Here is a 12646-nt window from a genome sequence, read left to right on the forward strand (position 1 = left end):
ACACACAAAGGGTGACAAAACGTTAACACTATCAAAAGTGTAACATTTACACCATATAGTGTGGACACATAGAGACACTTTGCTGGTGTTAAATTTGAAACTGTGGGTGTTCTTTTTACACCAGTGATTTTGTTGTGTACATAAGGCCCCTGGTTCTGCTATAGCTAACTACCGTATTTTCCGGACTATAAGTCACACTTTTTTTTCATAGTTTGGCTGGTCCTGCGACTTATAGTCAGGTGCGACTTATTTATCAAAATTAATTTGACATGAACTAAGAGACCTGAACCAAGAGAAAACATTACCATCTACAGCCACAAGAGGGCGCTCTGTGCTGCTCAGTGCTCCTGTAGTCTACACTCAAAACAAGGAGCGCCCTCTCGCGGCTGTAGATGGTAATGTTTTCTCTTGGTTCTAAATAAATGTGACTTATAGTCCAGTGCGACTTTTATATGTTTTGTTCCTCATCATGATGTATTTTTGGACTGATGCGACTTATACTCAGGTGCGACTTATAGTCCGAAAAATACGGTAATTTGCAGGTTCATATGTGATAAAGATTATATAATCCATAGCCCAGAACATCGATGGAACATACACTTGTGTCATGCCCCATCTGAAAAATTCTGAATAATCCAGCTTGGATTCCGAGCTGGTCCAGGCTGGTTTATGCTGGTTTAGTGCTGGTCTAGCTAGTGGACCAGCATATCCATATCCAGGTGTTAGTGAAGCCAGCAGAAGCCTGCAAAAAATCTTACCACATGGACAAGTGTGTCATCATATAACTCTGTAAATAAATACAACTTAAATTCACGTCTCGCACACTTCAGTCCACTTAGAATGGAACTTATACATTCGCTTCGAACTGCAGCCTTTCATTAACTTTCATTAGCCTGTAGATCGAAATGAAAGCCCCTTAATAGAACACAAGGAAATTATTTAGTTTTAATGGTTTTCATAATGACTGTTTAATAACCATAATATGCAGTAAGAGCCTTTGTGTAAATTACTACTTTTTTGATGCGTTAGGCTGCAGCCTACGACTATCTCACGTTTTGAAATTAACTTTCTAAAAATGTATTTTAAATAGATTTTCTAATTATTTTTAAGGATGTTATAGTGTCATATTATAATGTTATTGTTTTATTTCATTATTTGAAATCCATTTACAAAATAACATACAATTCCAGTCAGTTTGGATTTACTGCAAACTGAGTTACTCTGAGATGTGAATTTCTTGTGTGTTAATGAATACAGTGTCATGCGTCACTCAGACTAAATGTGGCAGCATGTTGTTAATAATTTTATGTAAAAACTATTTACCTCAGTATCTGCAGCTGACAGTTTGTCTTCAGTCCATCAGAAAGCAGCTTCACTCCTGAATCCTGCAGGTCATTGTTACTCAGGTCCAGCTCTCTCATACGGGAGGATGAGGATTGTAAAACTGATGACAAACTCTCACAGGACTCAGCAGTGAGATTACATAAGGAAAGTCTGAAAGTGATTGCATACAGAATAAATCTTAGCAATGTTATTTTTAATTATTAATTTAATGGGGGAAAATATCTGTGAAACTGTTTGAAATCGAACCTCAGTATCTGCAGCTGACAGTTTGTCTTCAGTCCATCAGAAAGCAGCTTCACACCTGTATCCTGCAGGTCATTGTTACTCAGGTCCAGCTCTCTCAGACAGGAGGATGAGGATTGTAAAACTGATGACAAACTCTCACAGGACTCAGCAGTGAGATTACATAAGGAAAGTCTGAAAGTGATTGCATACAGAATAAATCTTAGCAATGTGATTTTTAATTATTAATTTAATGGGGGAAAATATCTGTGAAACTGTTTGAAATCGAACCTCAGTATCTGCAGCTGACAGTTTGTCTTCAGTCCATCAGAAAGCAGCTTCACACCTGTATCCTGCAGGTCATTGTTACTCAGGTCCAGCTCTCTCAGACAGGAGGATGAGGATTGTAAAACTGATGACAAACTCTCACAGGACTCAGCAGTGAGATTACATAAGGAAAGTCTGAAAGTGATTGCATACAGAATAAATCTTAGCAATGTGATTTTTAATTATTAATTTAATGGGGGAAAATATCTGTGAAACTGTTTGAAATCGAACCTCAGTATCTGCAGCTGACAGTTTGTCTTCAGTCCATCAGAAAGCAGCTTCACTCCTGAATCCTGCAGGTCATTGTTACTCAGGTCCAGCTCTCTCAGACAGGAGGATGAGGATTGTAAAACTGATGACAAACTCTCACAGGACTCAGCAGTGAGATTACATAAGGAAAGTCTGAAAGTGATTGCATACAGAATAAATCTTAGCAATGTGATTTTTAATTATTAATTTAATGGGGGAAAATATCAGTGAAAGTGTTTGAAATCGAACCTCAGTATGTTCAGCTGACAGTGTGAACTCTTCAGTCCATCATACAGCAGCTTCACTCCTGAATCCTGCAAGACATTGATACTCAGGTCCAGCTCTCTCAGATGTGAGTCTGAAGATTGGAGAGCTAAAGATATACTTTCACAGCATGTTTCATCAAGACCACAGCTGTTAAATCTGCCAAAACAGAAGGTTATGCTGATTATTTTCTGATGTTCAGTCTTTCTGCTATAGCTCACTGTACCTTTCATAACCAGGACAACATGATATTTTACATAATATTATGACATTTGATTGTTTAGTGATATATAATAAAATATTTGATCAAACAGTAGTCAGTGAAATTACTCACAAGGCTTTTCTGCAGCATCTCATAGCTGGAATGAGTCTCTTGTAGTTTTCTTGTGATGTGAACCTCTTTGGTTTGAACTCCTCCAGCTCCTTCTCTGACATCAGCAGTATGTAGATCAGCACTGAACACATTGAAGATGAGAGGTCTCTTCCTGGATGTGCATCTGAACTGAGGTATTTCTGGATTTCATCATACAATGAATGATCTTTGAGCTCAAGTAAGCAGTAGAACAGGTTGACTGAAGCTTCATCTGAGATACCCTCATCTTGCACTTGTTTAATGTATTGAGTTGTTTGTGTGATGCTCTCTGTGGTGTCTTCAGTGTGTGTGATCAGACCTTGGAGCAGGTCTTGACTGGATTCCAGTGTAATACCCATCAGAAACCGCAGGAACAGGTCCAGATGTCCTCTCTGACTCTCCATGGCTTTATTAACAGCCTTCTGCATTAGCTTCTGCAGTGTGGTATTTTCCTTGGGCTTATGAAAGAAAAACCGAAGCTTCTGCAGTGTGATATTTTTCTTGGGCTTATCAAAGAAAAACTGGAGCTCCTGCATGTTCTTCTCCAGGTAACAGATGAACACATGCACTGCAGCGAGGAACTCTTGAACACTCAGATGCACAAAGGAGAAGACTTTCTTCTCATGAAGTCCATTTTCCTTCCTAAAGATCTCAGCGATCATTCCTGTGAACTCAGTGTCTTTACTCACAATAATACCACATGCTGTCAGATCTTTCTCATAAAACACAATGTTTTCCTCCTTCAGCTGTTCAAACGCTAGTTTGGCTAATTTTCTAATCACTTCTCTATTTGAACCTAAGTTCTTTGTAGATTCTCTTTCTTCTTGTTCATCATATTTCTGGCTCTTGGTGTTCATCTGTATCAGCAGGAAGTGGATGTACATTTCAGTGAGTGTTGTGCTGATGTTCTCTGTACTGTTCTTGATGAGAATATCCTGAAGTACTGTGGCTGTGATCCAGCAGAACACAGGGATGTGGCACATGATGTAGAGACTACGAGATGTCTTAATGTGTGAGATGATTCTTTCAGCCAGACTCTTATTTGTGATTGTCTTTCTGAAGTACTCTTCCTTCTGTCTGTCAGTGAATCCTCGCACCTCTGTGAACAAACCCACATACTGAGGAGGAATCTGATTGGCTGCTGCTGGTCGTGATGTCACCCAGACCAGAGCTGATGGAAGCAGATTCCCTTTGACCAGACCTGTAAACAGCATATCTACTGATGATCTTTTCTTAACAATGGCTCTTGGTGATGTTCTACTTTTAAAATTCAAAGCCAGACGACTCTCATCCAGTCCATCAAATATAAACACTAGTTTGCATTTCTCATATAAGTTGGTTTTCTCCAGGCCCTCCAGTTCAGGATAGAATTCCAGCAGAAGCTCGTGGAGACTGAAATCTTTATTGGTCATTAAGTTAATCTCTCTGAATGGAAGCAGGAACACACAGTGTATATCCTGATTGGCTGCTCCTTCTGCCCAATCCAGGATGAACTTGTGCACAGAGACAGTTTTTCCAATGCCAGCGACTCCCTTGGTCAGCACAATCTTCTCCTTGTCTCTTAATAATGTAAATATATCATTGCATTGAATTGGTTTGTCCTGTGTTTGTTTGTTCTTGTTGAAAGCATCATCAATCTTCAGAATCTCATGTTCCTGATGAACCTCTTTCATATCTCCCTCTGTGATGAAGAGCTCTGTGTAAACAACCTGGAGATCTGCTTCTTCTTTGCCCTCAAAAATACGTTCTGCTTTCTTCTTTAGGTTGGATTTGTGAGTTTGCAAGAAGTTTTTCAGAATCAAATCTGCTGTTATAAAAAATGCCTCAGTTAATAAAGCATGGGAAAATGTAAAAACTGATTTCTTTTTTAAGAAACATGACAAAGCTTTTTCATCTGCATGATCTTTTCAGAAGTCATTCAACATCCTTTAATTATAGTTTAAATATACAAAGATGACGTACAGCACATTGAATGGGAGAAAGTGCAATACACAATATGGTGGAAAAATAAAAAGATGTGGATAAAAGAGCAGAGGAAAGTCATTGTGTCACTGCAGTAAGAAGCTCAGGTTAGTATAGAAACAGTCAGCATCCTGAGACACTCTTAAGACTGTGTATGTGCAGTGACTGATCTAACCTGAGAAATAAGCTTCTTTAACACTATTTGAGCATAAGAAACAAATCTTATTAGACAGTTGTCAGATGTCATTTTTGATTTCAAATTGAATCATAAGCATGGTGAATAGCTTTTTAGAATTAGATATTCCTCTTTCAGAAAGATAAGCGTTGCACTCGCATGACTGGAATAGCTGAACGAGAAGCATTTCAAAGAAGACCGCACAGTGAAATGACTTAACTTAAAGAGAATCCTTAATACAGTCCTGAGGTGGTCAATTTAATTCACAAAATGTTACATAAATATATTATTCTCATAGATTTAAGCTATCAAATCAAGTTATCCAGGCATGTGTTCTTTTTTCTATGCCTAATTTGTAAACTCAGTCCAGAGTAGAGGGCTTCAGTTTCTGTGTATATAAGGTTTACTGGTGTGGTCATTACTGGTCAGATGGTGGTTGGCTGATGTTTTTGGCTGTTGAGGAGGTCAATCTGGTGAGATCTGGTGACACTGTACATCAGCTCTCACATTTCACCTCTGTTCTACTATTAACAATGCTCCCAACTCTGATCTGTCCAGCATCATGGGCATCACCATTCCATGGCAGTGATTAGGTCATTGCCACTGATATTCTTACACTAACTATGATTTATTCATTGAAAATCGTGAAGAAAATTTTTTTTTGGAATATGACTGATAAGACCTTGTTTTTCGGTGTCTTTTTCTGCCGTCTCTGGGACTTTTTGTGGCTCTGTGAGAAGAGAGAAAAAGAACAGTGAGTAGAAAAGTTAAAAAGAACTAAATAAATGTGTGACAAAATATGAAGATACATGAAAGGAAATACTGTAAAGCATATCTGCCTATGAACTAGGGCTGTCGCAATATACCGGTATTGATGATAACCTTGATATTCAAATACACAATTATCGATATTGTGTTAATTTAGTGTATGAGGATATACCGGTATTAGTGATAACCGCAATATTTAAAATGAACAGTTCTCTTATGATGACACCACATGTAAATACTTGGTAACAGTACCTGGTTGAGTGGCCAGGTGGCAGTATCGTGCCTTAACTCTGACACCTGTCACACAAGAAGACAACGCAGCACTCGCAGCTACTCTGAGGAGAGCTGTGTTCATCAGAGTAAGTTGTTATTATTTTACTAGTCATAGACTGGGAAATATTATATAACCTATTAACAGCGGTTTTCTGTGTTCATATACTTAAGTAAAGGGTGATTATTTTTTATAAGTACCGCGTTTTCTTTACTCATCTTATTTTTGTATTTGCAATCAATACAGCCTGTGTGTAGTAACACTTAATTTCTTTCTTTGTTCAAATCTATGAACAGTTTCACGATTAAAACAGATCTTGAAAAACTGAGCGACCACATTGCTACATTAAACTCTGTAAAATGTTAAGTTGGTCACAGTGCCATGCACTAAAATGCCTCATCTGTGGTCATTCTTAAATAAGGTTCATTAGTTAACATTAGTTGATTACATTAGTAAACATATATAAATAATAATGAACAATATTTTCACAGCATTTAAGAATCTTAGTTCATGTTAATTTCAGCAATTACTAATGCATTGTTAAAATCACAAGTTGAACGTGAACATTGAATAACTCTATTTTTATTAACATTAACAAAGATTAATAAATTGTGTAATAAATGTATTGTTCATTGTTCATTCATGTTCGTTAATACATTAATGTTAACAAATGGCATCTTATTGTAAAGTGTTACCATTAATATTTATTCATCATACTGTTGAACTTGACAGTATTTTCTCTCTTGTTATTTCATAAGAGCTTCAAAGAAGATGGAGAAAGCCAGAGTCTTGTGCCCTGCGTTTATCAGTATCAATATTATGCTCGTGGGGGAAAAAGAAAAACTCAATAAACAAAGTAAAAAATAATTTGACTGATATCTTGTCCACCCCAAGGTTTCTATAGATATCACAATATATCGACATCGTGAATTCTTATGGCCACAATAACCGTGATATGAAAAATCGAATATCGTGACAGCCCTACTATGAACAATATTACATAAATTAACTGTATAAACTCTGGTCGCCCCTTGGATGATTTGCAGTGGGTACTAGTAATTTAAATGCAGAATGTAAATTCACAATAGTTTAAGAAGTAAAAAAAAAAAAAAAGGATTGCAGATTGGCACCACCAGAAAAGCTACAGTTCCCCCTCGCTCTCGCCCGTCCAAACAAAACAGGCATACATCACGTGATGCTCTAGACTAGTTTGCATACGCATTTATAGTGTGTTCTTTCACATTTAGAATTATCACATTTTTCAAGATATGGGACAGAAAATCATATAGTTACGATCATAAAAAATGACGTTTTTCTCCAAAAGTCAGCATGATTACAAATGTGATATTGATTTTATACAACAGTTCAATAAACAAGAAGTTAATATCAAGAGACTTATGTTTTAGACAACATATTCCCTGTTTTTGGTCCATTTCTAAAACAAAAATCATTCCAAACAAAGCACTCTTTTGTGTCTCTGAGCAACATGATGGTGTTTTGTTCCTGAATTAATCAACTGTTTAAATGATTCGGTTCAATTGCAATGACTCACTTATTAACAGTGACTCGCTGCCACCTATTGATGGTTTTAATTTCACATTTTAGGTACCTTTTCATTTTTTAAATTAATTCAAACACCACTTTTCAATGTTTTATCTTTAAAATATCAAAACATTATTTATTAATTTGTAACTGCAGGTTAAAGTACTCCATGTCTCTCAGAGCTGAATTAAACAGTGTGTAAAAACATCTAAATGGCTCTTCAGATGCAGCTTCTGTTTTCTCTGCATTGCAAACATCAATTTTGTTGATACTGATTGCATTTGCTTGGTAACAGCCCAAATGCAAGTATTTGACCTAAAAGATGGTGCATACTTTAAGAAAAAATAGCCGAAAGGTAAAAAAAAAAGCAAAAAAAAATTAGAAGTCAGCTCTCAGCACAATTAGAAATAAGATATGAGCATAATAACACATTGAATTGTGCTCAGCTAAATATTGTTATCGATAAAATCCCAGAAAACCACAGCTCTGTTATTCTCCTGAGTATATCATGAGTCACCATTCACTTCCATTATGTTCAGTCACCATACAGAATGCGTGTAAAGATTTGCACATAGCCTCCTGTGTATTTTTATAAGGAGTTATTTTTCAAGTGACGCATGTTTCTCGTCCTTTTTTTCCTACCTGCTGCGTTATCATTTTTCTTTGTCCAAAGTTATATTGAAGGACTATTTGTCCTCATCTTTGTGAGTTGTCTTTAGTTTCAAGACAATAACAAGTAAGAGAAATCTAATTATTTATGATCTTTAATAGGAATAGTGTTCACAAAAGGATCTTTAATAGGAATAGTGTTCGGGGTTATTCCAAGTATGATCCTACTTTTCTGCTAGTAAGCAGTGTGTATCAGTGAGCACAAATATATTGACAGTACCGTGTCCTGCAGTGCTGCCGATGACGGTCACTGAGCCTGTAAAGATGTTTCCAGTGAGTACAGGAGCATTTACAGTTCCTCCTGTCTGAGCACTGACTCCAGTGTGAACACTGCTCTTCTGGACTGGAATACAAACAGAGATTCATTACATTTCCTAAATCAAAAGTCCCAGGTGAAAAAAAAAAAGTATACTTGAATGCACAAAAAAAAAAAAAAAAAAAACTTAAATACCAGCAAGTACATTTGTAGTTAACTCTGGGTTAATTTATTATTAATTTATTATTAATTTTCATTTATTTATTTACTTTTTTTTCTTGTGACAGAAGTTTTATTTTATTTTATTTTATTTTAAGTGAAATGTACCGGTTTAGACATGTCTGTTTCAAAAATTTGTTTTTGATTTATTGTTATTGGTTGAAAAAGTGACTTCAAGTAGGGCAACTGTGATTGGCCAGTGAGGATGTCAGTCAAAGGGGTGAGAGACGAGTTATGCGTAGGTGATGTTGTCGACATGATAACAGAAAATGCGTTACTTTATTTTGTGGGAAAGTGTTAACCAGCATATTATTCTATTGTGAAGTCGAAAGAAGTGAACGCAGCGTTATTCGAAAGAAATGCGTATTTTATGCTTGTTCGCCATTAAGAGAGAGAGCACACATACGTCTGCAAGATGTCTGTTAAAGATCAATTGATCTGGAAAGCATCTGCTATCTACAAACAGATGCTATCACGCAAACATCTGCTATCTACAGACGTCTTTCAGATGTCAGTTTTATATACATTCTAAATCATAAACATCTTAAAGACATCTAATAGACATCTATTTGACATCCAAAAGGAGAAGTCCAATAGACGTATTGCAGATGAGCAAACAGCATAAAAATGACATCTTGCAGATGTAAATGCACATATGAATAACATCTCCAGAACTGCTCTGAGAGTCACTTCATGAGCATTTGACTGTTTGATTTGAGTAAAACTAGCCTCATATCACATACACAGAACTGTGAAGGTATCCACAGCAACTCGTCAAAATAAAAGTCTGGTTTAATTTAATTTAAAGACAAGTATTTGCCAGAAATGTGTAACTATTGTTCAGCAGAATGTACATACCCTACTACTGCTAAAAAGAAACAAACATAATTTTTTAAGGAATAATCACACAACATTTCTGTCATGTTTTGTTTTTTATAGTAAATCCCCTGTATATCAAAAAATACAGTTTGCTTATTTTTTTAATAATTAAAAGATAAATTAAATGAATAATTTATACCTTCATTTGATAACCAGAAAAATGTAAATACACAATAGAATTTCTGAGAGAGAAAAAAAAACATTTCATAAGGCTTATTAAAAAATTAATAAATTAAGTTGTGTTATGCAATAAATAATTAGACATTCTAAAACACAGAATTAGGTAACAATTCCTAAGAAAAAATAAAACATTTCATAGGTCCCTAAACATGTAATTTTTGTTAAACTTGGAATAAATTGTTGTGAAAATGTATGTGTTATGATTTTAATTAATTAGACATGCTTTTTGATTAATACAATTAAATTTAACAATTAAAAAGAAGTTGAGATTAAAACACAAAAAAATGGAATCCAGAAAAATTTAAATGGAAAAAATGAAATTTGGGAAAAAATAAAACAGATTTCATAGGGCCCTACATATGTGTGTCGTTTATGTGCATGTATGTGCACTTAATATGTGTTTAGAACTTCACATGTTATTACTCAGCTAGCAACAGAGATACAGTAGTCAGCATTTGAAGTGGATCAAATTTGTCCTAAGACAAGAACAGGTATTGTTTTGGTTTGCGGACAACTTTGATGAATGGTTTTGATCCACTTCAAATGTTGACTGTATGTGTGTGTTTGTGTGTGAGAGAGAGATAGAGAGTGTGTGAGAGATGAGTGTAAGACTTCAGGGTAAGACTAAAAGCAGCCAAATGTATTAACAGGGTGGTCACCATTAACAAATGTGTGGCCACTCCTTTGGCCACCCCACTCAAAACGGCAGTTTTGTCAATTTTTTTCTTGACAAGAAATGCATTTATTTAGATGTGGATGCGGCGTATCTCTTTAGGCTATGACCACATCAAACGGGAGAATTTCAGACGCACTCTTGAGCTTCACCTCAGCGCCAGGCACGAATCAGACGAACGCGGAAAAGCTACAGCAGCCAAAATGAGCTTCAGTAGAACAACTGTGAACTGCGGGTCTGATGAGATGTTGTTAGACTATTTGTCAGTAAAACACCCTTCCCTGTCCCATCAGCCGTTTTACTGTGCTCACACTCTTCAACAGTACGCAGATGTGGTGCATGTTCTGTATCACTTCAACATAAATAACCTGCACAAGAAACTTTGAGCATAGGCTACATACCTCGTTCTGTCGTTATGAACCACGTGGCCCAGTGGTTAGAGAGTATGACTCCTAATTCTAGGGTTGTAGGGTTGTGAGGTTGTGGGTTTGTGTGTGTGGGAGTGGGTGTGTGTGTGTGTGTGTGCATACACTTTGGATGGGTTAAATGCAGAGCACGAATTCTGAGTATGGGTCACCATACTTGGCCACATGTCACTTCACTTTAATGCGTGTAGTAAAATATATTCTGCAATTTGAGATTACCATATGTGACCCGTCACGGAAACCTGTGACACCAGTCGGCAGCACAACTTTCGAGCAAAATGAGAAAGAAGCGTTTTTTTTTTTCAAAATTGGTGACTTTCGTTTTTTTGCAGAATCTGTTAGTTGAGATCACAAAGAAGCCTCTCCGTGTTTGAGATAGCAGTATTGGTATATTTTAAAGTGTACATTTTGAGGTTGAATTCAGGTTGTTTGTCAGAGATTCTAGCACGCAGTAGGGGTGTGTCATTGTCTGTCTGTATTTCCATACTGGATAAGCCGGCTTTTGTTTCATTTGTTATTGCCCCCGCCCTCCGAGGGAAGCGTGGCTACTTAGTATGCAGCACTCTGGCCGGCTCTAGCTGATATCAAAATTCAGTGAAGATGGACGCCGCAAAGATGATCGCAGACGAGCTGAACCATGGCCGTTACACCGAAAATGCTTTGAAGTACTTCTTCGACAATCCGAATGCTTATGAACAAGCGCTCACTGAAAGCGGCATAATAAGACTGTATAATATCCCTAATCTACAACTGAGCGAAGATGAAGACGAGGAAGAATGTATTGGACTGGCGTCAGATGAGTTGGACCATAAGATATCAGAGGCTTTATCGATAGCAACATTTGATGGGGATAAAGACAGAGAAATGGGGAAAATCTGTAACATTTAGAGGCAAACATACACACAGTGCAAACTTCGCAGATGGTTACATCCACAAAGAAGACCTCGACAAAGAGAAAGTGTGCCCGAATGACTTATTTCATTGGAGGCATCGAGATCTGCAATAATACAATATCTACTTTTTGTTTACATAAACATTAAAATAATAACATTAAAAATGATGGCCACATTTTAAAGATTAAATATTTTTTTTATAAAGAGATAAAACTCACATATTTCAGCCTCTAAATCCTTTTTATAAAAGTCAAAAAATATAAATTACTGACATTTACAATGCACATTATCCTTTATTATTAATAGTATGCTGTCCGATTTTTCCCGTTGTGTCTGTCGTTGCTATGCAGGGGGTATGGCTTATCTAAATGAGATGTAAATGAGCCCCATTGTCACTCGCAGCAGTGAGAACAGGTGAGATCTGCACAATGTTTAAAGGCTATTTTCTGCTTTTTTTTTTAGCTTTTTTGAGTGCCTACGTTCAAATGGCCACAACTTCTCCAAATATTATCAGATTTCCATGTGTTACACATCGTTGGAAAGCTTGGACACTACCCTTTCAGAATCTGTGAATATCTCAAAATGTCCCAGAACCGACTTGTGTCCCTACTTTCCGTGATTGGTCACATATAAGGCACAAGATGATACGGTATGTATTTTTTATTTTTGTAATTTAATGCACAAATAAATGTGAGCACAGTGCACTTATACTACTAAAAATTAAAACATTTAAATGCATAAATTAACTCATTTTATATTCTGGCATTTATGACTGTTGACTTCGGCCTTTTTCAGATTTGTATGCATGCCTCATCCAGGAGTATGCAATGCTGGAGAGCAAGCATTTGAGAGTTTCTAGAAGCTGAATAAACAGTAAAGCTATGGTGCGTCCCTTTATTAAAATACCTGGAGGTGAGGAATAATACAAAAATTGTCATATTCACCCAGTATAACTTGATCTAATTTACAAATATCT

At 36.4% G+C, this 12646-nt stretch overlaps 1 protein-coding gene across 4 annotated transcripts in view; it reads right to left on the reverse strand.

Moving 5' to 3' along the window:
• Positions 1–465: 465 nt before the first annotated feature.
• The window catches only part of LOC113097264 (NACHT, LRR and PYD domains-containing protein 3-like), a 61031-nt gene continuing 48850 nt past the window's right edge, over positions 466–12646 (reverse strand). For 3 of the 4 annotated variants that reach the window (XM_026262484.1, XM_026262487.1, XM_026262485.1), the window contains 8 exons: positions 8366–8488; positions 5578–5625; positions 2741–4565; positions 2392–2565; positions 2125–2295; positions 1858–2028; positions 1591–1761; positions 466–1494 (listed from right to left, as the gene is read on the reverse strand). In XM_026262484.1, coding sequence (XP_026118269.1) covers positions 1320–1494; positions 1591–1761; positions 1858–2028; positions 2125–2295; positions 2392–2565; positions 2741–4565; positions 5578–5625; positions 8366–8488 — 2858 coding nt within the window. In that variant the 3' untranslated portion in view covers positions 466–1319. The remainder of the gene's footprint in view (positions 1495–1590; positions 1762–1857; positions 2029–2124; positions 2296–2391; positions 2566–2740; positions 4566–5577; positions 5626–8365; positions 8489–12646) is intronic. The other variant, XM_026262488.1, reaches the window with a different exon arrangement.

This window comes from Carassius auratus, unplaced genomic scaffold (assembly GCF_003368295.1).
Source record: "Carassius auratus strain Wakin unplaced genomic scaffold, ASM336829v1 scaf_tig00216164, whole genome shotgun sequence".
In the NCBI taxonomy this organism is placed as follows: Eukaryota; Metazoa; Chordata; class Actinopteri; order Cypriniformes; family Cyprinidae; genus Carassius; species Carassius auratus.